This window comes from Macroventuria anomochaeta (assembly GCF_010093625.1).
Source record: "Macroventuria anomochaeta strain CBS 525.71 unplaced genomic scaffold BU25scaffold_25, whole genome shotgun sequence".
Classification (NCBI taxonomy): domain Eukaryota; kingdom Fungi; phylum Ascomycota; class Dothideomycetes; order Pleosporales; family Didymellaceae; genus Macroventuria; species Macroventuria anomochaeta.
The window spans coordinates 158,861-182,516 of record NW_022985386.1 but is presented as its reverse complement, the minus strand read 5'-3'; the positions used below and the strand labels follow the sequence as shown (position 1 = coordinate 182,516).

General features: G+C 52.4%; 14 protein-coding genes across 14 annotated transcripts; 6 read left to right on the top strand and 8 right to left on the bottom strand.

Annotated features, from left to right (window-relative positions):
• Positions 1-309: 309 nt before the first annotated feature.
• On the top strand, positions 310-1,625 carry BU25DRAFT_432782 (metal-dependent amidase/aminoacylase/carboxypeptidase; the record flags this gene model as incomplete). Its single annotated transcript, XM_033708739.1, has 3 exons — positions 310-772; positions 823-1,219; positions 1,271-1,625. 3 exons carry the CDS (start codon positions 310-312, stop codon positions 1,623-1,625), a joined length of 1,215 nt encoding a protein of 404 aa, XP_033559693.1.
• An 843-nt stretch (positions 1,626-2,468) lies between these two features.
• Positions 2,469-3,768, top strand: BU25DRAFT_432781 (uncharacterized protein; the record flags this gene model as incomplete). The annotated part of the gene is made up of 5 exons (XM_033708738.1): positions 2,469-2,624; positions 2,676-2,819; positions 2,870-2,923; positions 2,974-3,271; positions 3,326-3,768. 5 exons carry the CDS (start codon positions 2,469-2,471, stop codon positions 3,766-3,768), a joined length of 1,095 nt encoding a protein of 364 aa, XP_033559692.1.
• Positions 3,769-4,449: 681 nt separating this feature from the next.
• BU25DRAFT_441304 (uncharacterized protein) lies at positions 4,450-5,758 on the top strand (the record flags this gene model as incomplete). Its single annotated transcript, XM_033709229.1, has 5 exons — positions 4,450-4,486; positions 4,537-4,657; positions 4,785-4,864; positions 5,009-5,172; positions 5,246-5,758. The coding sequence occupies 5 exons, from the start codon at positions 4,450-4,452 to the stop codon at positions 5,756-5,758; spliced, it is 915 nt and encodes a 304-aa protein (XP_033559691.1).
• A 154-nt stretch (positions 5,759-5,912) lies between these two features.
• Positions 5,913-7,097, bottom strand: BU25DRAFT_492779 (uncharacterized protein). The gene is made up of 2 exons (XM_033711667.1): positions 6,705-7,097; positions 5,913-6,629 (listed from the first exon to the last, which is right to left on the bottom strand). Exons 1-2 carry the CDS (start codon positions 7,007-7,009, stop codon positions 5,981-5,983), a joined length of 954 nt encoding a protein of 317 aa, XP_033559690.1. The 5' UTR covers positions 7,010-7,097; the 3' UTR covers positions 5,913-5,980.
• Positions 7,098-7,219: 122 nt separating this feature from the next.
• Positions 7,220-8,556, top strand: BU25DRAFT_114175 (uncharacterized protein). Its single transcript, XM_033700373.1, has 2 exons — positions 7,220-7,652; positions 7,707-8,556. The coding sequence occupies exons 1-2, from the start codon at positions 7,279-7,281 to the stop codon at positions 8,458-8,460; spliced, it is 1,128 nt and encodes a 375-aa protein (XP_033559689.1). The 5' UTR covers positions 7,220-7,278; the 3' UTR covers positions 8,461-8,556.
• On the bottom strand, positions 8,505-10,400 carry BU25DRAFT_114167 (cytochrome P450). Its single transcript, XM_033700372.1, has 3 exons — positions 10,179-10,400; positions 9,492-10,133; positions 8,505-9,442 (listed from the first exon to the last, which is right to left on the bottom strand). Exons 1-3 carry the CDS (start codon positions 10,260-10,262, stop codon positions 8,549-8,551), a joined length of 1,620 nt encoding a protein of 539 aa, XP_033559688.1. The 5' UTR covers positions 10,263-10,400; the 3' UTR covers positions 8,505-8,548.
• Positions 10,401-11,032: 632 nt separating this feature from the next.
• BU25DRAFT_315715 (Cysteine, histidine-dependent amidohydrolase/peptidase) lies at positions 11,033-11,416 on the bottom strand (the record flags this gene model as incomplete). Its single annotated transcript, XM_033702192.1, has 1 exon — positions 11,033-11,416. A coding segment is annotated over one exon (384 nt), but the record flags the coding sequence as incomplete, so codon positions are not given.
• A 175-nt stretch (positions 11,417-11,591) lies between these two features.
• On the top strand, positions 11,592-11,977 carry BU25DRAFT_114159 (uncharacterized protein). The gene has a single exon (XM_033700371.1). It carries the CDS (start codon positions 11,701-11,703, stop codon positions 11,935-11,937), a length of 237 nt encoding a protein of 78 aa, XP_033559686.1. The 5' UTR covers positions 11,592-11,700; the 3' UTR covers positions 11,938-11,977.
• Positions 11,978-12,231: 254 nt separating this feature from the next.
• On the bottom strand, positions 12,232-14,096 carry BU25DRAFT_412535 (uncharacterized protein). Its single transcript, XM_033706818.1, has 2 exons — positions 13,591-14,096; positions 12,232-13,507 (listed from the first exon to the last, which is right to left on the bottom strand). The coding sequence occupies exons 1-2, from the start codon at positions 13,852-13,854 to the stop codon at positions 12,443-12,445; spliced, it is 1,329 nt and encodes a 442-aa protein (XP_033559685.1). The 5' UTR covers positions 13,855-14,096; the 3' UTR covers positions 12,232-12,442.
• Positions 14,097-15,298: 1,202 nt separating this feature from the next.
• BU25DRAFT_412531 (uncharacterized protein) lies at positions 15,299-15,906 on the top strand. The gene has a single exon (XM_033706817.1). It carries the CDS (start codon positions 15,394-15,396, stop codon positions 15,706-15,708), a length of 315 nt encoding a protein of 104 aa, XP_033559684.1. The 5' UTR covers positions 15,299-15,393; the 3' UTR covers positions 15,709-15,906.
• BU25DRAFT_473513 (NmrA-like family protein-like protein) lies at positions 15,846-16,880 on the bottom strand (the record flags this gene model as incomplete). Its single annotated transcript, XM_033710879.1, has 2 exons — positions 15,846-16,759; positions 16,847-16,880. The coding sequence occupies 2 exons, from the start codon at positions 16,878-16,880 to the stop codon at positions 15,846-15,848; spliced, it is 948 nt and encodes a 315-aa protein (XP_033559683.1).
• Positions 16,881-17,785: 905 nt separating this feature from the next.
• Positions 17,786-18,879, bottom strand: BU25DRAFT_473511 (glycoside hydrolase family 5 protein; the record flags this gene model as incomplete). Its single annotated transcript, XM_033710878.1, has 2 exons — positions 18,615-18,879; positions 17,786-18,558 (listed from the first exon to the last, which is right to left on the bottom strand). The coding sequence occupies exons 1-2, from the start codon at positions 18,850-18,852 to the stop codon at positions 17,786-17,788; spliced, it is 1,011 nt and encodes a 336-aa protein (XP_033559682.1). The 5' UTR covers positions 18,853-18,879.
• An 896-nt stretch (positions 18,880-19,775) lies between these two features.
• BU25DRAFT_396799 (uncharacterized protein) lies at positions 19,776-22,412 on the bottom strand (the record flags this gene model as incomplete). Its single annotated transcript, XM_033704845.1, has 4 exons — positions 19,776-21,459; positions 21,510-21,880; positions 21,931-22,133; positions 22,187-22,412. 4 exons carry the CDS (start codon positions 22,410-22,412, stop codon positions 19,776-19,778), a joined length of 2,484 nt encoding a protein of 827 aa, XP_033559681.1.
• Positions 22,413-22,670: 258 nt separating this feature from the next.
• On the bottom strand, positions 22,671-23,591 carry BU25DRAFT_412530 (21 kDa subunit of NADH dehydrogenase). The gene is made up of 3 exons (XM_033706816.1): positions 23,482-23,591; positions 22,892-23,388; positions 22,671-22,836 (listed from the first exon to the last, which is right to left on the bottom strand). The coding sequence occupies exons 1-3, from the start codon at positions 23,512-23,514 to the stop codon at positions 22,812-22,814; spliced, it is 555 nt and encodes a 184-aa protein (XP_033559680.1). The 5' UTR covers positions 23,515-23,591; the 3' UTR covers positions 22,671-22,811.
• Between the last annotated feature and the right edge of the window lie 65 nt (positions 23,592-23,656).

The following is a 23,656-nucleotide window of genomic DNA, read 5'->3' as shown; positions in this document are numbered from 1 at the left end:
CACAGACGCTAAAGGAGCGCTTATTTCGAAAAGTGAAATAGGCGCTCCCTTATCTTCTCAAAATTTCAACGGAAGATGAGGTCGACATCTGCAGCAAGAAGTACCGAAAATCATCGTCCGAGGCTACAAAAACCCTTCTGCATTAAAGATGGACACCACACCCGCTCGTCATCTTCCAACGCGTGAAGCTCATCAATACGCACTACAGACATCCTCGAATTCGGACGTAAAGAACCTCTATTTCGAAACAGCGTCCCAAAAGAGTTGGTATTTGGAGCTCAAATGGGATCGCAGAATGAGAACAGGAAGATGCTGGAGGAAGCACGTTCGATCGTAACATCGACCATTGATGGCGCTGATTCCGAGCTTCACAAGATCAACAAAGCTCTCCACGAGAACCCAGAGTTAGGTTACGAAGAGCATTTTGCGCATCAGACAATTACCTCCTACCTCTCTTCACTCGGATTTAACGTCAAAAAACATGCTTATGGTTTCGACACCAGCTTTGAAGCGGAGTACGGGTCCGGCGGCCGTCTTGTCATCATCTGCGCAGAGTACGATGCTCTTCCAGGCATTGGTCACTCATGCGGTCATAACTTGATCGCGACTTCCTCGATCGCAACATTTACCGCGGCGGTCGAGGCGATGAAGAAACACAACATCGAAGGGAGATTACGGATCCTTGGTACTCCTGCTGAAGAGGGTGGAGGCGGCAAAGCTAAGCTTATCGAAGCTGGCGCGTTCCCCAAAGACACTGCTGCAGCCATCATGGGTGAGGCCTTCCGAAAGCTCAGAATGTAAGGCCGTTGCTAATGACGGCAGCTCATCCAATGTCCGCACATCAGATCTTTTACAAGCCTGGCTACTACCAAGGTCTTGCTGGTCTCAAGCTGATTGCGAGTCACAAGTTCAAGACTGAGTTCAGAGGCAAACCAGCACATGCAGCAGGTGAGCCTTGGAACGGAGTCAACGCTCTAGATGCAGCAGTCTCAGCATACGCCAACGTGGGTCTCCTGAGGCAGCAGATGGAGCCGGATGAACGCGTTCACGGAGTAATCGAGGCCGGAGGAACCGTACCAAACGTCATCACCGACTACACACGGATGAACTGGAATGTCCGCAGCCCTACCATAGAGCGAGCGGCTAAGCTCCTTGCTCGCGTAAAGAACTGTATTGAAGCAGCAGCCTTGGCTTCAGGATGTAAGCTGGAATATATCAGGTAAGTGGCTCGAGTTTTCGTGACCTATACCGTAGTACTGACCGCTCATAGCTCACCCACATACCTCAACCTACGCGCCAACAAGACCTTATGCGAGCTGTACGCTCAAGAGATGGACACGCTCGGTACTAAAATTCAGATCAATCAGGAGAAGATGATGAATGCTTCGACAGATATGGGCAATGTTTCACATATCATCCCCAGCTTTCACGGCGCGTTCGTGATCCCGGCTGAGAAGGATGTGTCAGCCCACCATCCAGCATTCGCAGCGTGTGCAGGTACAGATGAGGGTCACAAGGCGGCCTTGAATTGCGCGAAAGGTATGGCAATGCTGGCATTAAGGGTTCTGGTGGATGAGAACGTTGCGAAGAGGACGAAAGAAGACTTTGAACAAGACGACGAGTAGCGGAAAATCATGGTTACTTTATCTGTACAGACTTGAATCTTAGCGATCCTCAACCACTTGTCAAATAAAGTGCATCAAGCTATTCACTCTTTGTATGCACACTCCGCGATCATAGCCCTATTTCCTTCATCAGCAGCGGTTTTTATTGGTCGATGACGTCACAGAAACGCGCTTCATGCCTGACCTTTTTATGGAGCTGCACGCAAGCTGTCAAACGTGGGTAAGCATGCAAACAGTTAACGGCCCATGGGACTTCTACTCGGCCCGCATCCATGTTTGTGGGAGTTGTTAACTCGAGGACAGTAATAAATATGCTATCGCTGTACCTCGACCTCGAGAGCAGGCTGAGTAGGCCGAGTAGGCTGCCTCGTCTGCATGAGCGTAAGGCAAGCTGACTCCTACGCAATCGCCGCACTTATGAACGAGTCAATTCTGCAATAGTGAAAAGGCAGATGTGGCTCGATGCAAAAGCTTACGAGTGTAGTAATTGACGAGACTTACACTTCACGGATACAATCACCATCCCAGCTCGCGCATATTCACAGCATGAGCGCCCGGCTCGCCCCGCGTATCCCACTTCAGTCGAACGGCAACTCACGCGCACGGTTCTCGATCCGGTGGGCTCGACTGTCGGGGCAGCGAATAAACTGCATGAGCTCCACATCTTTGACCAATCAGCGCCCGCTACGTTGAGAATCCTAGGCAGTGCTGGGTCACCGCACTTTGACGTGCATGCAAAGCCACCTAGGCTTGGGAGCCCAAAGGTGTTGACCATCAACCTTTAAAAGCTGGGTAACCCCAGATTTTGATGATTCAAGGTATCGATATTAGGTCTCCGTCACTATGGCCGAAGTTCCGCCTCCAGCTCCTGCTCCACCAGCTGCAGTATCAGCGTTGGCCTTGGTTCCGTCTCCGACGCCTCCACCGGGTCCTCTGACTTATCGTGAGCGATTAGCACAGTTTCGGATAATAGAAGAGAAAAGGATCGAGCTTATCGAGGTAACTGGAGTGTGACTTCTGTTTCCTGAAGCGGCGCCTAAGATATCGCAGGAACTGCTTGACAAGCTTGAAAAGACCGAAGCACGACTTGCACAGACTGAGCTCGATCTCAACTCGGAGCAAAATGTTCGTCGAACATTGCAGGCTGAGGTTCATGAGGCGAAGACAAGAGAAGACGCGCTCGCACAGAAGCAGGTCAGTCTAACCACACTGGGTATAGCTTCATGGATGCTCACTAGCAACAGGCTAAACGTCCTTTCGTACTGGTGTTGATCGATGTAGATGCGGAAGGCTTCCTCGTAAGTGCTGTTACCTACCCTCATGTAAGCACGAGCCTAACTCTTCCTAGTTCCAGGACAAATACATCACAAGAAAGGCTCAAGGTGGCGAGGCTCTGGCCGATGAGCTACTCATTCGGACACGGGAGTACTTGAGGCCACACTTCGAAGATGCAGACAGCTTGGACATCATTGTACGAGTGTATGCCAACCTCGAAGGTTTAGCGAAGTACCTGGTACGGCAGGACAAGATCAGCAACCTTGGCTCCCTGCGTGCCATGTCAACAGCGTTCAGTGGACGGATAGCAAGCTTCGACTTCGTGGATGTCGGTGTTGGCAAGGAAGGCAGTTCCGGGCGAAAGATACGAGGTACGTTGACTTGCATCACTATGGATCAACTGTTGCCGACTGACATGTTAACAGAGAACCTCTCGTTCTTCACTGCAAACACGCATTTACGGCACGTCATCGTTGGCTGCTCGCCTGTTGACTTGCCAGCTGCTCTTTTGTCGACTCTTCCTCTCGAAAAGGTCACATTGATCGAGTCTGTTCCACTACCCTCAGCACTTACCACACTGCCTCTGAAGGTGTCCAAATACTCCACAATCTTTCCACCTCCACCTCCACCCAAGTCACCGCGACCAACAGGCCGGAACGGGCCACAGCTCCAGCTCATGCAGCAAGAGGATGATAGTGGAGGCCAGACATGGCTTGTCATTCAGCCTGAGAGAAGTGACAGCCGTGGTCACCGTGACTCCAAGCGGCGAGGCAGGAGTGAAGACGAAGCATCCAATATCAGCATCTCGATCGGTCCAGACAACAGCGTCAGCGTCGACAGCGGTCACAGCAGGCGGGTGATGAGATAAAGATGCCACAACCATGACTCGGACAGCCAAACCAGTCTGGCCTGCATTGGACTCGCTTCTTCGGCACGCACAGTGGACTGAGATTGACAGCATAGCATAGCATAGCATAGCATAGCGTAGCGTTGATACTTACTGACTCGAAAAAATATAGACCGTGACCTTCGGAGGACTTCGCAGAGCCTTTCTCAAATATAAGAAGATTCACACTGCTCGTGCAATCGGGCTCTGCTGCAGCTTCAGCCGAGATCATGATGGTCGAAACTCAGGTAGACGAATGGGTTCATTTAGATTTTGAACGCGCAAGCCTGTCTTGAGATTGATCTTTACCCCGAAGTACTGAGGTGTCGAGGCGCTAGTACCTCCTTGGTGTACGCACATCAGTCATTCGCTAACCAATCGAACGCGAAAGACTTATCCGACATCGCCCAACTCCTAGTATGCGTGCATGCGTGCAACACCGAGCATGAATTGCGGAAGGATCTACTTCAGATATATACTTCTGATTTCTCAAAATGTTGGGACGCGACTGTCGCGTACCACATCCTCGGTCTTCATACGTGGGTTCCACAAGCTGGACGCGACTACCTTAGCGTGTACAAGTAAAACACCAAGGGAGCTCGGGGACACGAATGTCCTTCTCCATTGCCCACCAACCCTCAAACATGGCTGACCAAGAACACCATGTCATGTCTGACGCATCTTCGCAACACCGAGCCCGGTACGACCTTCCAACCCATTTTAATCGCCTACACCAACCAACATCAAAAGTCAGATGGTACCGCACACCCTTCTACAACGCCACAATCCTCGGTTTCTGCAGTCTCGCAGCCCCCGGACCATGGGACGCAATGAACTCCCTCGGCGCTGGAGGAGCCCAAAACCCTACCTGGTTAACACCGCCAACGCACTCACATTCTGCCTCATGCTCATATCTGCTGGCTCACCTCTTCGCTCGTCATGTATGTCGGCACCAAAGGCGCGCTCGTCGTCGGAACTATTGGCTTTGCGCCGTACAGCGCAGGTCCGTATACGAACAACCGTTTCGGCACGGAGTGGCTTGACATCCTTGGTGCAACGCTGTGTGGTATCTCTGCTGGTATTTTCTGAGCGTCTGAGGCGGTGATTGCGATTGCGTATCTGGAGCCGAGGAATAGGGAAAAGATGATTGCGTATTGGATTACTTGGATGGGAGGGACGCACCCATGGTTGCGCGATCAACCTGGGCTTAAACCATGAGCAGAACACTGCTGGAAGATTCGGGTATACTGTACACCTGATCTTCATTGTGCTGCATGCCTCGATCCTTTCGTCGCGTTGCTGTTGAATAAACCGGAGAAAGTACCGCGCCCGCATGAGGTGCCAATGAAGCTTCAGATCTACGATAACCCGTGGCAAGAGATCAAGGTGACTACGAAGACATTCTGAAGAAAAAGTTTCTCTTGCTGGTATTCTGGATCGGACAGGTGTTTACAGTGAGGCTGTGTACTGCACATACATCGCCCTCTGGTTAAGCGTTCGCGCACGCTCTCTAGGCTCCATTTTATCCAGCGTCGTTGCAATCGTGGTTACGAACCTGCTGGGCGCATGGCTTGACACGCACAGCGCAGCGCTGAAGAAGGGAGCGCGTTGGGCTTTCGGAGTCATTATGATTACGCAGGGCGTATGGTGGATCTGGCTCACCATCAACGTCACGCAGTACTCTCGATCCGCGACTTTGTACGGCTGGGCAGACGAAGCCTTCGGGCGTGCGTTCGCGCCTTTCATCTTCCTTGATGCAGACTTCCAGCTGAACTACAACTTTGCATTCTTCCTGGTCGGTCAAATTTCCACGAGCCCGCAGAAAACGATTCGTCTTGCTGCGCCTCTGCGTGGCACTGAGTCGGCCTGGCAGGCACTTAGTTATGGTTTGAACGCTTTTCCTATCTTCGTGACGGTTGGGGGAACGTACTTCAATTTCGGCCTTGGGGCGGTGGCGCTGCTTCCTGTGTGATTGGTCGTCAAGACCATCGGTCTGAGGAAGTACAATGACGAAGCTGAGTTTGGGGCTGTGGAGAGAAGCGAAGAGACGCTCGGCGGAAAAACCAGTTCGTAGAGATGTATGTCAAAGCGTTGAATACGTTATGCATCTGCTATGTCTGATCATCCCGACCATGATATGTAACATTGAATGTATAGAATATCTTACAAGATTCCCGACCACACCATCTTGAGATTATACGCCGACCTTGTCCAAAGATTCCTTAGTGGAAAGGAGGCCAAGCTGCTGCAATTGCGCAAGCAGGTTCCTGTCCACTTTCCCAATCTGTTCGGCTCTCCGTGGACTGACAGTGTGTGGCTTCAACTGCACTCGCCTGCCCTCGATGACTTTATCGTTGAGCGAGTCAATTGCTCGCTCAGCACCCTCCTTTGATGCGAAGTCGATGTGTGTCAGGAACGAGCTGTCACTTTGTTTATCCCCCTTCCAGACTGGGTTCAGTGCCCCGATGGCTTCCACCCCAAATGGTCCGAAGTGCTTGTCGATGATCTCTCGTCTTGTGGCGTTAATGGACTTGCCTTCATCCTTTTGATTGAGCCAGCCTGGGTTCTCAACATACAAGCGAAACCGGCGCCCTTGAAGGAGGCCCTGGATAGCCTGGAATGGAGTATTCTCATCATGAAAAAAGAATCGATGTTCTTTCTTGAACCCGTGGTCCCAATAGAATTTGTCGTTAAGCGGGCGGACAACTAATGAACGGCCATGGAGCTGCTGGCCATTCAGAACCTTGATGGCATTCTGCGCTTGCTCTTGGCTACCTAACTCGATGAAAGAGGAAGTATCGCAGCGGAATGTGAAGCGATCAATTCGAAATTGGATTCTCTTGCTGTAGATTTGTTAGTAAAACACGTGACCTGGGCGCAGCTAGGTGTTGTCAGCACCTTTTCTGGGTAGTACTCACACATCAACTCCAGCGTTGCGAAGAAGCTGTTCAATGTCAGCCGGCACGGTATCCCAGGGCAATTTCGTAATTGCAATCGATTGCGCATGGTTTCCAGAGGATGCGGTTCGAGTGGCTGTAAGTGGAACTTCTGGGCCTGTGGCCGGCGTCTGAACGACCTCTTCCCGGATTCGCACGCTCGATGAGAACTGTCGTCGCGGAGCTGCTGTGCTGACAACGCAAAGTATCGAACCGGTGGCGCGTTGAGTTGTGAAGCCCCTGGAAAGAGCTAAACGGCCCTGTGAGATGACCCTAGGCACAGACATTGTAACTGCGGGAATGATGCTTTAGGAACGGAGTGATAGGGTTCGACGCAGAACGACTCTCCCGATGTCTCGAGAAGTCGAGATTGTGTTGTTGATGCATGCGCGCTGGAAAAAAGTCCACGATAGATAATGCCAAGACCATACCGGTATCGATAAAGAAGCGCATCAGTGCGCGCTAGCCTCATCTTGCAACAGGAAACTTCCATCCTTGGTCGCGACATTCGAAGCATTCCTTTGGTTTTGCATCTGCGGCAGCATTTCTTTACAGTATGGTTGCATCCCTACGTTTCCTTGCACGAAGTGCTATTGCCACTAGCCGGTTCAACGCGTGCGCACCAACAACAGCCGCGACAGCAACATTGAGATCTTGTTTTCCAATCAACACCTGCCATGCTCCTCACAGACATGGTTTACACGCCAGTACATCTCGACCTGCGGCTTCTGTCGAGCAGGCTTCTACTGGACAAACTTCCCCTGATCTGCCTTCCAATTCGAAAACCTCACCACTCGATGATCCCCGCTGGCGCCACCCACGCCTTGGTTTTGCTGCTGCTGACCTTCCGCATCTCATCTCCATCAAGCTGCCTCGGACCGCCACCGAGGATGATATGAAAGCTCTAATTGCCAGAGCGGGTTATCCAGAGTAAGTCATAGCTCAGAACGAGCGGCCCGAACACTCTACTCATTTGACTTACAGCGCTCAAATCACTATGTACTACTTTTTCGAAACAGGCAAACCTTTAGATTTCTGCTACCTGAAAATAGCGGACAAGAATCAAGTGGACGCTACCATTGCTGCTCTGTCACGTTTTACTCTCCTCGGTTCTGAGCTTAAGCCAGAGAAGTATGATACCTGGAAGCTTCCTCCTTTGCACCTACCCAGTCTTTTGGCCGGCTGGCTCCCTTCACCAACCAGTGATCTCAAATCTCGAGTCGTCCGACCACCTATTACAACGCCTCCTAAGCTCCTATCCCCTTTGATGGCAGAGCAATGGATACTATTCCTGAACCTACCGCCCGTGGACCCAGCAAAAAAAGATGCTCGTTTCGAGATTACACGAGAGTTCTACGAGAAGTTCCACCAGTACGATGTCGTAGGCATCACAACCCCACGAGAGCACCACAGGAAATCCAACGGTTGGAGTTGTAAGATCCTGTTTGGAAATCGCAAAGATGCAAAGGCGGCACTCAAGTCACATGTGAAAACATCGTTCATGGGCCGCGTGGGAAGGGCGAGAACCTTTAGGGGCGGGCCTGATATCCACAAGTCACTCTGGGACTACCGGCGATCCCTTCCCGAAGATACGCCCGACAGCGAGGTCGGTCACCTGTTGGAGGAGAAGTACAAAGGGTTGTACAAAGTCCAAGATGCAGATCGCCAACGACGCATTCAATATCCTACCCCGGAATCAGCCATTGGGCTCAAGAAGGATGCATCCACATCTGATTGATCGGTGTGATCATCCTATTCATATGAGGCTTCGCATAGCAATGACTGCGGTTGAGACAACTTGTAATATTATCTTGTCCGAGGACTGTCTAGATCCTCGCGCGGAACTGCAACATCGGCCCATCTTTCTTACTCGCGAAAACGTCCTGAATCTGATACTCCGTCGCCCTCGTCCTTCCAACTTCCAGATCCTTACTTCCAGCTCCCAATGTTGTTCCGGGAGCGAGCCTCAGGTCGTACAGGTAGAGAACCCGCGCGATCGTGACGGTCAACTCGACGTACGCTAGACCCTTTCCAATGCATCCTCGTGGGCCGATGCTGAAGGGATTGAAGGCTGATTGCGCAGCAGGGAGGCTGTCGTGCAGGGGATTGGTCGATGGGTCTGCGAGCCAGCGCTCGGGGATGTAATCGAATGGCTGAGGGTAGTAGTTCGGGTTGTGGTGGATGGCGTAGATTGGCACACCCACATCGACGCCGGCTTGGATGTGCTTGCCATCGATTTCCATACCACCTGACAGAACTTGACGAGGAAGAGCACCAGCGACTGGAGGTGTCATGCGCATCGTCTCGTCGATACACGCCTTCAAGTAGGAGCAGCCGCTCAGCTTCGGGCTAGTTACGATCTCTTCGACATCCGAGAAAGTCTCGCGGATCTCCTTGCACAACTTCTCCAGAACCCTGGGGTTGTGCGCCAGGTAGAAGAAGGTACCAGACATGGCCGTGGAAGTGGTGTCAGACCCTGCGATGATCAACAAGTTCGACTCGCCCCACAATTCGTTCATGTTGAAGCCCTCTCCAGTCTCCGCATCCTTTGCGTTCAGGAGGTAGTAGAAGAAGTCCTTGCGATCGGCCTCAAGACCCAGCTTCGTGCGCTCCATGGCCTGCGCCTTGCTGTACTGCATATACTGCGCCCTCTGGCCAGCAATTTTGCGGAAGAACAGCTTGTCCAGGTGCCAGTTGTGAATTGTAAGATGCGTCCCGCACTTCAGTCCTGTCAGCTCACGCCCATATCAAGCAGAAGGGTACACTCACGATCAAATGCCTGTGCGCAGCATTCCCCACCAACTGCGTCGCAAACCGATTCACCGGACTCTCCAACATCCCAAACGCCTTGCCAAACACCAAATCGCCCATGATATCAAACACCAGCCACTCACACCAATGTGCCGCATTCCACGCGCCATTCCAGCCCTGTCCATTTACAGACTTCTCCCCCCCATCAGCAGCATGTGTCTCGCCGCCGGCCCGGCGCCCGAGCAACTCGCACCCCACGCGCACATTCGCGATGATGTATTTCTCCAGACTGCGAATCGCGGCATCACTAAACGCACTGCTCATCACACGCCGCTTGCGCGCGTGCTGCATCTTATCAATCGCACTGTGCACGCTGACAGCTGCCGGCGTGCTGGGGAAAGCTTCGTAGAAGCTCGCCTTCTTGACATTTGATCGAAAGCCGTAGATCGTCTTGAGACCCGTGGCGGTGTTGACGGAAAGCAGGTTTGGGCCCAGACGTACGTACGGTCCGTACTGCAGGTGTGCGTTGTGGAAGGCCAGGTGTCGGCTGCCTTTGTAGGCGTAGTATGCGAGGTAGATGTCTGTGATTTTTGCGAGGAGTGGGCCGGGGTATGCGGCGAGGGGGTGGAGGGTTAAGCGGTAGAGGATTACTCCCAGAATCTAAAATCGTCAGTTGAGATGTTGCATGCTGGACATGATACGGACGTAGAGTGTTAGACTCCCGGAGATAGTGGAGATGAGAAGGAGCGGTGAGGTCAACAGCGACCAGGCGAGACTGAAGAGCTCCATGATGGGAAGTTTGAGGTCGAGATTAGTGTAGGTGAGATTATTGATGTGCGTTCATTGACACAAATACACGACGTGAGCATATAGCAAGCCTCGTATGAAAACGATGAGATCCCCTCTACAAGAGCAGCAAGACGCCTCTACTTAAATAACATACCCCTTCCACCGCCATCCGCACCTCCCGCATTATCCTCATCGTGATTCTGACAAAGGGAAACTAAAAAAAACTGGGGTCTTCTTAGGAAGCTTGAAAACGATCCCGTGCCCTAACTTTGCTGCGATGCTGACGGCGGAAGGCTCAGGTATATGTCAAACATTACAACGGATAGGCGCGGCAATTCAGGGTCAGAACGTCACGTGGACACTCATGCAAGCTGAGATGCGGGGCAGGGGCCGGATAGCCCAGCGGAACGCCGCTCCACTTTAGCGTGCCACGGATACTGGCGATGATACAGGAAGTGGAGGGGCCGGATAGGCTGGGGCCGGGTATTGTGCGCGTAAGGGAGGAAGGTATGGAGAGGAGGATGACGAAAATCTTCGCATGCACAATTAAGATGAGCTATTTTGGGAAGGTGATAGCGTTTGAGAAGCAGCTCATGCTTGATTTTTGGCCTCGATGTCGCAAACCTCACTTCCCATCGCCCGCATCATTGCGGTGAACTTCTATCAACGGCTCGCAACGCTACGAAGCCATAACTGCAGGACATCGAGAACTTTGACACACCGTGCCTTTTCGCAAAGGCCCATCATTCGCCGAAGCCTTTCTCTTAGACTTTTCTGAGGTGGATGTAGTTATCGAACGTATTATTCTTCACCTTTCTCGTCCCGTAATCCTCATGTTTATAGTTGTAGTCCTCGACATGAACATAATCACCTTCCACCTTCGTGACCCAAGCCACATGGCCGAGACCCTTGTTCCACTGCGCCACGGAATTGACTTTGGGTGTCTTGTTGACCGTGACACCCTCAGACTCCTTGCCTGCTTCGTCCCAAGTATTTGCATTCCCCCAATGCTGGCCCTTGTAGCGGTTGTGGAACTTGATATCGAGTTTCTGGTTGATGCGCCACGCCACGAAGGAGGTGCATTGGCACTTGTAATAATTCCACTTGTCAACGCCGTTGCCACCGGGGCACTCGCCTCTGTAGGGATAGTCGTCTGCTGCAGCTCGAACATGGAGGTCGGTAGTATTGGTGATGTCGGTGAGGTTGTCGAGGTTGACATCAGTAGCAGATTCGAGAGGAACAGCAGAAGAAAGAGCGAAGAAGGTCGTAAAGAGAAAAGATAGGGCAAGGAGTTTCATGTTTGCTGCTTCTGTTGCTATATTCTCTTGGTGCGATTGTTGGTGGTTCTGTTGCTGCGCTCTGGTCGTAAGTTAGCCTGATACTTATACCTTCGACCGAACGTCCCAGCCTTCGGGAGTGATTTCTAGCAGGCGTAGGAATGAGGTCAATGACAACCAGCTCCGTGATACAAGTAAAGAATAAGAGGGTTCACCGGTACGCATCGCTGCCTTATGATCGTCCTGTCGGCCTTGTAGTATATCTGTGGTTGCACATCGTGGTTGGTGAGTTGCGATGTACCATATGTTGTACCTTGACTTTCTCAGCCCCTCAAGCCTTGCGAAACGGTGAGGCAGATTCTCAGCATGTCCGAAGAGCTCGTAAGTTAGCTTGTTGAGATCGAGGCTAAATCTACGACAGCTCCTTGAGGTCGTCCCTGTTGGAACGCATCAGTGGGACAAAACAAGAACTGACGTACTACACAGCGAGAGTAGATACATACAATGTCCATGCTCGCGGCATCCATGGGCGTGTTTTGTTGAGCTCAGCCTTGTGTGTGCAGGCCGTTTTTAGAGATGTGGATGTGGGAGTGAGGTCGTGCGACGAAGACGATCTCGTTGTGGTGGCTGAGTGTTCTGCTTGGCAAAACGATGCAGAGGAAGAAACACGGCAGACCGTACCATTGTTCTAATACGATAAGACAGTTACGCCTATGCTATTCCTAAAGGATGATATAACGCACGCTTCCAAGGGAGAAAGCAGTATCCTGATATGCAAAAGGGATGTAGAAAGGGTCAAGATATCGACAAGAAGAGACTCTGATAATGGATAACGTCTAGATTTGAAGTAACCGCAAGAAAATGATGTTCCACTTACTCACGGACGCTCAGCTCCTGAAGTTTCTAAGTATCAATAAGCGGCTCCTGAGGCAATGGCTTCTCAGGCAGCGGCTTGGTCGGCAAGGGCTTCATCCTCTCTTCATTCCAGCCCATACTCGCACGACTCCCGCCTTCGTCGTAACTATCCCTATAGTCACCTCTCCAGTCACCTCTCCACTCCCCTCGGAATCCGCCCTCCTCCTCGTCATCCGGACCCCTCTCCTGATTAAGCTGGCTATACACAGCATCAATGCCCTTCCACCTCGCCAACCCACTCTGCTGCTTGGCAAATAGGTAAAGGCCCTGAACAATGCGCAGCGCAATGAATCCACCAACAATAGACCCAATGATGATGAAGAACAGCCCAACGAAGTTGGAGTGGAAGACGTCACCAACAAGATTCCTCAACGTGCCCTTCTTCCCCCAAATGCCCCACTCCTCACTCAAGTACACCAACTCGCCTTCCTCTTCCCACACATCGCCGCCAAAGAACCGACGGATCTTGCCCCAGGCGCTGAGCTTTGGTGAAGCGAAGTTGAAGCGCCGCATCACCTGCTCCACCTTCGTGATCTCGAGGTTGTACACTTCATCACCACCAACAGAACCAAACAGCCCGCCGTCCTGCGAATTGTGCGGTTTAACGGCGTGTCCGCGCTTGACGGGCTGCCCCGCGACGACGATATGCAGCGACTTGCGGTCGGGGTCGTCGAACGTCCAGGGTGTCGAGACGCTGCTCAACCCAGCAACAGGCATACTGCGGCCGCCGACGGGATCAAATATGATCTCCCAGAAGCGGATGTTTGCGTCCGGCTCCTCTTTTTGAAGGTGCGCGGAGTAGGAGTAGTCGACGAGCATGCGACCGAGGGGGAGCGTTTGGCACCATTCTGTGCAGTCGGTGCCAATATTTGGGCTGGAGCAGGTCGGATCCGAGCAGGAGGTTGCGGCGGTGAGGTTTTTGTACGAGAAGTCGGGGTGCAGGAGTGAGACGGAGATGTGCGGCGGATTCGGAATCGTGTTGAGGGCCGGAAAGATCTTCTTGCCGTTGAGGAGGATAGAGCGCGTGTCGTTTGCTAGGGTGACGTTGAAGAACTGTGCGAAAGGTATACGGTGAGTGAGAGCTCCTTGCAGCAGAGGAACGCGCCACTGGGCTGTTATGAGAGGATGGCACCTACCATTTCCTGGTCGCCATGTGTGATCCTGCTCTCCGGCTTGCCATCATCCGAGTCTTCGTTCCATGTTTCTGCATAAGGACAGTCCTTGCATGCTATCTTTGTGAAGTACGAGATGCCGGGTGTAACTTCGACAACGTTATCGATCTTCTGTGCGCACTTCTCTACATCTGCATCCTCCTTGCTACACTCTGGGAAGTCGACGTCATCCTGTGCAAATGCGGAGGAGAGTAGAAGCGAAGCGAGTGGTAACCCAAGAACACGCATCTTGGGCAGACTGTGAGTGTTGAGGATTGAAGGTGATGCCTGACGGATGGGATCAGCAATCTGCCGTTCGCCGGCAACTTCAGGGGTCTAGCGTGGCAGGCGGGTCCGCTAGTTTATCGATTGCGCACGCGGCGGGCGCGGCTGGTCTGGCCCAGGCACAGGCACAGCTTCGACGACGCAGCCTGGCAGCATCAACACCATCACCCATACAAAAATCTCTTGTTATCGCAATACTCACAAGGCACATTCAGTCATGAACGGTGAGAGATAACACGCATGTTTGACCGACTGACCTTGATCTCGTGGAGCGCCTCTCGTGCTCCGCCTCGCTTGGCTGGCCGCCGGTGAACCCCATGTGGGAGATATTCCACGAGTAGATTGCCCAGCAGGTGCAAATGTATCCTCTTCGTCGTCCATCAAATTTGTTCATGATATCCGCTTTGTCCGTCTTCCATCTTGATCTGCAGTGCATCCGCAATCCTACAACCATGTCTTCAACTCAAGATCCCACGAAAGCTCCCACTGCCCGAGAAACGGAGAAGGCGAGCGACTCTGTGGCGGAGACAATCGCATACGCCCGTCGCACGTACAAGGGCAATCATTCAGATGTCAAAACCTCCGAGCCAGAGAAGTATGTCTTTCTAGCTGTTTCTCGCGCGACCCACCATGCTAACAGTGTCTAGCAATGGTCCCATGAAGAAGTTCTTAAACAACGTCAGTCATACACTCATGAGCGGTCGCTATGGTGGATCTTAGGGCGGTAAATGATCGCGAGGCTGATATGAACGATAGCTAGTATTCGCTAGGAGAAATGCAGATTGAACCTTGAACTGTAACATTTAGCATCGGCCGTGAACATCAAGATGTGTATGTCTTCTTGAGCCAAGCAGCCTTGCCATGTATCCCGAGAGGCCTCCCATGGATCTGCAGCGTACGAGTCTGACGAATGATCTGAAGCTATGCGTAAGGACAGCTTCCTTCCACACTTGCCCTCGAATTGAGAGACGCGCACAACGGACGAGAAACGCGAGCTGCTGTCCCACAACTCGAAAGGAGATGCGAACACGTTTGACGAGGAGAAGCTCGCCCAAAACTTCAGAGGCAGTAATCAACTTGATCATCTCATCGCAAGAGCGTTGCGAAGTGACTGGACAAAGCGCCTGATTAGGAATGTATGTGGTCTAATTACCGCTTTGGCATGGCAGTGGTATTACTATGGGTGGCGACCCTAATTCTGAACGCGAATGCCTGAGGAACAGGCTATGCGGTGCAGAAGCTCTGGAATACAGCGGATATTCTCTTAGTAAAGAGTGATTGTGGATTGCTCAGTAGGACAGTCTGAGTATGACAGCTCTAACAAATGAAGTTTGGATTGGACCCTGTGACGTCACACTTCCTTCTCCACCTTTCATCAGTACGCAGTTGCTTCCATTTTAGCACTCAACACACTTCACTCACAAACCTCACACACAACCCGCAAACCTACTGCACCTACAACCGTCTCAACAGCAAAACTCTATACCTCAAACAACCGCCACAATGCCGTCTTCATTCCAATCCCAAACCTTCTCCTACACCAGCAGCTCCATCAACGGGCAAACCACATCGCACACACAGTCAACATTCAGCGACAACAGCGGCACACGTGTGCACCAGACAAGCCAAGAGCCCGGCCAAGCGCCACGCGAGGAGCACTTTGAGATCGACAGCGCGGGGAGGCGCATTGCTGAGGGCACAAGTGGAAACAGTCAAGGCAGGATCACAGACGTGACGGACGAACAGCAGAAGGAAAATGATAGGCTCTATGAGGAGAGGATCGAGGAGGAGTATGCTAAGCGTGAGGGCGGTGCTTAGAAGATGAGGAAGGGTACGCGCTGGACTGAGAGCAAGGAGAAGATTGGTTGAGAACTGTGCAGGGTGATGCAATGCATGTGAACTGGCGTTTGGATGATAATCTACACTCACAAATGCAACCAAAACTTCCGGCACGCTCATGGCCTTCCCTCCCACGCTTTCGTGAGGTACTCTTCCGCACTCAGAAACTTGTAATCGGGAAACCGCTGGTTCCACTCATCGCTAACGTTCCAAGCCCCATTCAGAATACCGGCCAAGAATATGATAAGGAAGTCCTTTGACCACTGCGCTCGATCCTCACTAGGAACCACCGGATGGCTCACCTGCGGCACCCACTCCGTCTTCAACTCCCCCCTTCTAATATCCTCGCCCTTGACATACTCAACCGTCCACTCACCACCCCTGATCTTCTTCCCAAGAGCGAGGAGCTCGTTCATAGTCGTCTTGCAGCCGCGGATGCCACCAACAGTCGGCCATGGCTCGGAGGATTCGAGGGCGCGGGCGAGGATCTCAGAGTCGTCTGAGATCGCGGTGAGGACTATAGGCTGCTCCCCATCGTCCAGGATAATCGCATGCCGAGTATCGAAGTCGATGAAGAACGGCCAGGTAATCAGTTCCGGACTCAACGGGTACGGATGTGCAAAGTAGTCGAGAAATATAGAGGGTTGGAAGAGACAGTATTGCAGGACTTGCTTCTCTCTATTGAGTTCGGCGAGGTAGTTGGCGATGAAATCCTTGTTCGCGTATGGAGGCACGCTGGAGTTGTTCTTGATGCCCCACTCGGCTGGTGCGAAACGCTTGACTCCTGCCGCTTTGCAGGCGCGGATCAGATTTCTCTGGACGACATTGTCGACGTCGATGTGTACGATGAGGAACGATAGACACACATCGAAGCCTTGAAGGCCCGTGGTAAGGGCCTCGAGATTGTTGTAGTCGACTTTCTTGTAAAGAACGCCAGGGACGGGAGTTAAGGGAGCGCCTGAGCGGGTGAAGATGGTGATTTCGTGCTTGCCGGAGCGAATTGGCGCGCGGAGAAGCTCTGTCGCAACATCTAAGGTGTATGAGTTGTGATGTCAACCAGATATACCGAGAAGTTGGGAAGGAAGGAAGGAATAGTGGGGTTGTGGGCTGAACGTACTGCCGGTGCCGCCTGCTACTGCAACCTTGACCATCGTGTCTGAGTTTGAACTTTACCAGTGCTTCCAAGAGTTTGAAGATAAGGATTGAGGTCTTGAGGACTGACAGTATTGTGAGCATATATCACAGAGGGGAGTCTTCACCGCCCGGCGAATGACGGCATCGGGCCGGATGCAGATAGCAGAAAGCTCCACCTGCCCAGGATGTTACGAGACTGTATCCTCTGCCATGTGTGGGGTCGAATGTGGATTTGCACTTTGGAAGATCGAGACGGTTGAGCGCATTTTTGGGTGACATACTGAACTGCGCTAGCAGAGTTAGCATACGGATGTCAGACTAGGATGAAGGACACTGACAAATGACTTGTACGAAAACATGGTACATGTATTCTCCAGCACAATTTCACTGCCAGCAAACGAGACAGTTTCCAGCGAGAGGAGGTAGGCGATTGCGAGAAGTTGCGCGTGTCTTTGCAGGCAAACATCAGCTGGCACTATCGGAGTTAGCATCATCTCATAGTATTGAAGGAGATGTTTGTGGACAGGTACGTACCTTCAGTGAAACAACCTTGTCGCGTAAAAACCACTTGTTGCTGTACTCAAGTGGAGTGTGAAAGCGATGCGGTGAGCGACCCGAAAGAAAGTTCCAGAGTGATAGAGGCAGTCACTACCCAGTCCAACACCACTCGAGGAAGGATCTCTGGCGGGTATAGCAGGTGCCACGAATGATGAAAAGTACACAGAACATGTAAAAACTTGAGTGTGGCAGCGTATGATGCAGAAGTAGAAAAGCGAGAGGAGCAGAACGATGACCAAATGACCTGCAGGATCTTTTATTTTGATGCTAAGTGCCAATGCAAACAAAGAAAAGAAAGTATGTACAAAAACTCAACACTCTCCACCCGCGACTCTAACTTTCTCGACTAGACCTCGAAGTTCGCCTAGGAGATGAAGTACGATTTGATCTTAGGCAAGATGTTAACCCACGCAACACCACTCGTAGGCTCCATGCTGTAGATGTAGTCACCCCACCACGGCCCAGCAGCCCACCAAATAGCACCCCACCAAACATCTGTATTCTGGCCAAGGTAAGTCAGACCGTCCTGGAGAGCCGCAATGCACTGAGCGTTGTTCCCACCAGCGAACTCGCCAATAACTCCCTGCTTATTGTTGTCCTTGAGCCACTTAGTCGCAGCCTGGAGACGCTCCTTGAAGATCGTGGTCGAAACACAGTTCTCAGAGGTGCCGGAGCCGTCGGTGTCGAGGTACTGGTGCATTTGGTAGATGAGCTTGTTCTGAGGGTCCTTGAGGTTGACGAGGGACGCGGCGTTGCCAGACGAGACCCAAGTCCAAGCACCCGTCCATGAGTTGCCCTCGGGGGTGATGTACTGCTTTGTGGCGCCGGCGGCGCGGATGCCGTCGATGGAGGCCTGATTGAGGTTGAAAACGAGGGTTTGGTCCATGTCGTGGTACTCGTTGTTTGTGTCGAAGACGACGAGCGCGTTGTCTTTGTACCGCGCGGCGACGTTCTTCCACCACGTTTTGAAGCCGGAGGTGTCGGTGATGATGTTGCCGTAGAAGCGGCCGTAGTTGTGCGGCTGGATCATGGCGTACGCGCCCTTGCTGGTGATATAGTTGACCTGCTGGGTGAGGTTGCCGAGGTAATCTTTGTCGAAGGCACCGGTCAGGGTGTTGGGAGTGAGGCGCTCCATCACTGTGGTGTGTCAGTAAAGATACAAGGCCATCGATAATTAGGAGAGTGGCACTTACAGAAGTTCAGACGGAAGACGTTCATGCCCTGACCAATGAACTGATCGATAGTCTTGGTGTCATACCAAGTGTAGTCCTTGTTGTAAACACCCGGGAAGTTTTTCTCGCCAAACTCAGCACCCGACTCATTGATACCGAACCACTTCAACTTCCGGTTCGCGCGAGTCTCCTTATCGGAGGGAGCAGCGAAGGCGGTACTGACCAGAGCAGCCGCCGCAAGGATGTTGCTGAAAAGCATGATGAACGTAAGAGAGAGCGAAGGAAGGTGGATGAGGAGTCTGAAGCTGCCTTGTCTTCCAGGAGCCGTGGGACTAGACTGCTCTTATACAGACCCAATCTCTTTAACCACTGGCAATTTGGAATGGGGTATGATGGACCACCGCCTCCGCTCTTGCAAGGGAATAGGGCAGCAAAGCCATTGTATGATCAAGACAATTTGCTCAAAGCGACGTCGGCAATCTGTATTCGACGTCTGGTGGCGGAGAGTAGATTGCTTAAGTGTATTAAGGAATGCTTGATGTGGGTCAAGTCTTGATGCAGTGTGGGGAAGCAGGGATAGCCATGTGTTTAATTAGGGAAATAAGCACCGGCCCTTTGTTTGAAACACAGACCAGCCGGCAACGTCGTGCAAACATCTGCGGAAATGTCAGTGGTCGTCGTGAAACATGGACATGAATCGTCGAAGCGACCAATAAGGACTACGAGTGTTCGCTCGGAGGTTGGCCAGATCCTCGTCGCATGGCGCATGGTCGTCACAATCTGCAGCCTGCAAACTCTCCTAAAGCTTAGCCAACCACAATGAGCGCATCATCTACTTAAGTGTTTATCCTCGGAGGCGTCGGCATCGCAATCTATACACAAGCTCCGCGCTCAAGGAGGGCAAGCGCATGCCAATCAGATGTTAAGCTTTGGGGTTCACGAGATTATTGATGGCGCCTGTGGTCGTTTCAGTTAGCGGTTGATCGGCGAGTAGCTTGTCTATTGACTTACATCATATGAGGTTGTGCAGTCGCCATGTTATCATGCACTTGTGCTTGTGGTCTGGAAGACAGCGTTGGAAGAATTTCATTGTTTAGTGTTCTGCAGTATCCACCCAAACATTTCTATAGACACGCTAACATCTCCAACACATAAACAAGATACTCACAAAATTGTGATACATCACCGTCTGACGCTGCGCCGCTCGACACGGGAGTACGGATTCGTGGAGGACAAATTGAACATATTCCCTTGTATCTTCCCATGCATTTGACGACTGCTTCTCACGCCTGCGCGTTGCAATGTCTCCCACTGGGTTCGGTTGCGTACAGGAGAATGACTCGAGACAACAGATGGCATAGATGACGGTAGTTGTCCGATTCGCGAAGGGAGGGTCTGATTGAAGGAGGAGGAAGGCAGCATCGTTGACTGCGCTTGTAGTTGTTGCTGCCGAGAGAACGTAGGTCTGACGTGTAGGGACGAACCATCGCCGCTGTCGTCAACGAAGGAAGATCGGTGAGTGTCTGCGCGTGTTACAAAGCCACACGAGTCCTGATAGCTTTGTGTAGATACATGTCGTGATGGCTGCCGATGACCGTTGTGCATAAAGGGCTCATTCCGCGAATCGAGAGGCAAGTCGATAAATGACAGCCCATTCAGACTGCGTGGCTCACGCCATTCGGTTGAAACCTGCGAAGTTGGGTACCTCCGTAACTGAGAGGCGGCGAAACGATGTGAACTGGTTTGGGTCTCAGTGATCCGGTGTTGCGGTGGTGCAAGCGCATCGTAATGACTGCGCCCAAAGAAGGAACTTACTACGTTCTCGGTCTGACGGGCAGGTTGTTGGAGCTGGACTGAGCCTGGAGTTGCAATCCTTATAAATGGGTCATAGTGCGCTCGGTTGAAGTAGCCCTTAGACTCCTCAAGTGGCGAAGTGAGTTGCTGGTTATTAGTCTGTCTTGGTGGTCCATTGGGTGATTGATGAAGGAAGGCATGGCCCAGTCCCCAACGTTTTTGGTTGTTCGACTCCTGAGGCTGCCGCTGATTTTGAGGGGTACTGACTGTTGGCCTGACGGTGTTGTTGGCCTCATAATGACCTGGCGCATTCTCACGAGGATCTTTCAGTCCTAGCTCAATACCGTTGTCGCGTGACAAGCCATCCATGAGACGAAGGTACGATGGTCCTGTAGGTAGTTGTACGGACTGGCGCTGGCATTGTCCACCATTCATCTTGACAGGTGACGATGCACAGAAGGAAAACTCTGATGCATTACCATGTGCTCCCACGCTCGCAAGTAGGTGCGATCGTTGTGATGCTTGCTCAACAGGCAAAGCTCCGGACATGTACGGTGTCTCGCTGCGCAAATCACGGCGTGGTAATGATCGATCGTCGCCAGTGGAAGAGTCTGCTGCATCTCGCCACTGTTCATTGTCATACATCTGTACATCACCGTTGTTGTTTCGGTGTTCCTTTGACGACGATCGGCTGCTCGAGAACTTCTTACGTATCGTAGGGAACAAGCTTCGAACTGAGCGCATCCTTGACAGAGGCTTTGACGGGGGCGGCATCATGTCGCGGCTACTCGGTGGGTCGATGTGCATATCGCGTGGAAGGGGGGAGTCGACCCTTTGACGCTTCAGTGGACGGTCGCTGGACGTGAATGGGTAGCCCAAGGTGTGCGCAGAGCGCCCAGCGGTATGGCTTGAGGACGATTTCTGGAACCGCCTATCATCTTCAGCGTAGGCTTCAGCAATGCCTTCGATCTCGTTCAAGTCATCAGACGTCAGCTGTGGGTAGTTGGGAATAGGCTCTACGGCCATGGCGAACCCCAACGAAGAGAGCCGCTCTTTCATCTTGGTGTTTTGCCTACTGAGCATTAGTGCTTAGCCTATGACGGCAATACTGACATAGCTTACTCTGCCACCTTCGGGAACAGCTTCAGATAGTGCAGGATAGCAGCCTTGTTCTTCCGGAAGGTGTCAAGATTGCGCACATCAGCTTCAAGACAACGGAAGGCCTCTAAATCGGCTTCGAACTGATCCTTTTCCTGCTCCAGATGTTGTAATCGTTGTACTTCAGCCCTAAGCGAGTCCACTTCGCCAGCCTGCTCTGCTGCAGCCCGTAACTTCTCGTTCTCATGCTGTAAAGAGATGGTTTCCGAACGCTCTTCTGCAGCACGGTTCTGCACCGTAGCCAGTTCTTGCTTTGTGTTCTTCAATGCATCTGTGAGAGTCTTTCGTGTTCGATAAGATGTCTGGCAGTAGCGTGCAAGTGCTAGGTACTGGAACTGCGCTTAATCAGCGCAAGTGCTCGGGGGACGACTGAATGATTACTCACGCGCAGAGCTTCCATCTCTTTGGTGGGGCCATCTAGGCTCATAGGCGGTGCGGTGAACCAAATCGGTGGTATTGCTGGGTCGTATTCGTCCTTGTAGAAGCCGCGTATGGAATACAGGTCACGGACAGTGGCGTCGCCCTTCTCTTTGACACAGAATGGGCATGGTGCTCTAGGCTTTTGCCCGGCGGGATGGAAGGAAGGGCCTGTGTTGAAGTCGCGTCAGTCGTAGACGTGCAGTGCTGGTAATGACACTCACCGCCTCCTTCAATGTGCTCGCCACAGAAGACATGGCAGCAGCCGCTAAGGTACAGCTTTGTGACGAGGCGATCCTTAGGATTGATACCATCTGAGAGACCTTGGACCGTTTCGTTGTGACCCTCATAAGTATCAGCAAACGTAGCGCAGCAGATAGAACAAGCGTAAATGAAGTTGAGCGGTGAGCTCTCGAGCCTTTGCGATGCAGAAGACGCGCCTGACTCCATAGCAGCTATTGAAACAATACTGGCAGAGGCAGGAGATGCGTGATGTGCAGTCGAGGTGAGAGTGCGCAGAAAGCAGAAGTCGCGGTGCAGGTGCAGGTGACGCCAAGCTTTGACCCTGCGCGTGCTTGCCTGCTGAAGTGAAGGGACAGCAACGGCACCGAACACAACAATAGAGCTGCAGCAGAATACTTGAAAGAAATATGAAGGGTGGACACTTGCGATGAAGAACCAGAAACGGCTAAATGCAATAACACGGGAGTAAGAATGAGAGGATCCTAGGAGAAGGCAACGCATATAGAAAATGTTTTTGACATGTCATCACACAAAGAAAAAGCTGTGGTGGTATTTACAGTACTTCTATCGTCCTCCACGCACTCCAATAAGTCTTCAGTCAAGGGCTTATGCAAACGTCCTGCAAGGGTAGCTGTGAGATGGTCAGTATCAGGTCTCCACGTGCAATCGATATGGCTTTCACATACTCAGATCCGTACGACTGCTCCTTCTCCAAATCGTATCTCTTGACACCAACATCGCTGACGTGCAGACCGCTGGGCAGAGGTGGCAAGCCACCAGGGCCGAGCACGTCCTTTGCCAGCCCGGTGTTCTTCTCGAACGCAACAGCCAAACCCTTGGCACCCTCCTCCTGCGCAGCAACGAGCTGCTTAGAGCCAGCTTCGCCGATCAACTCCTGCTTAGGCGCCGCCGCGCTGCCAACCTCGAGCAGCGCAACAGCATCAGCCTGAGTGACGGTCGACAGCTTGGGGTACCGTCGTCGCATGTCGCGCTTCCAGTATGGGTTCTCGGCGATGTCGGCGGCGGGGATGGTGACGGGGTCGTCGTAGCTGGTAGGGTCGAGACCACCGGGGGGAGGGTTGCGGAATTGCGGGTTCATGGGGATACCGGTCGAGCGCTTGGGGTCGAGCGCAAATAGCCTGTTGATCGCCGCATAAATACCGGTGGGCTGAACTGTGTACTTCTATACATGCCGTCAGTAGGCTGCTAACAGGGCTGTGGTGGATGGCAGCGGAGGGGTGTTGGCAGAGGCGCGCGAGGGATTGTGTATGCGTACCGAGAACGCGGTGGTGACCTTCTTGGATGCCATTGTGAGCGGCCGGGTATCGATCGCAGCTTCGAGGAGTGGAGAGGGGCCAATGGGCGGGTTTGGTGGTGCTGCGCGCAGTACGGCGTCGTCGTGAAGCTTGGTGATGTTCGAAGCTCGATGCCAATGCCAAGGCGGCACTTGC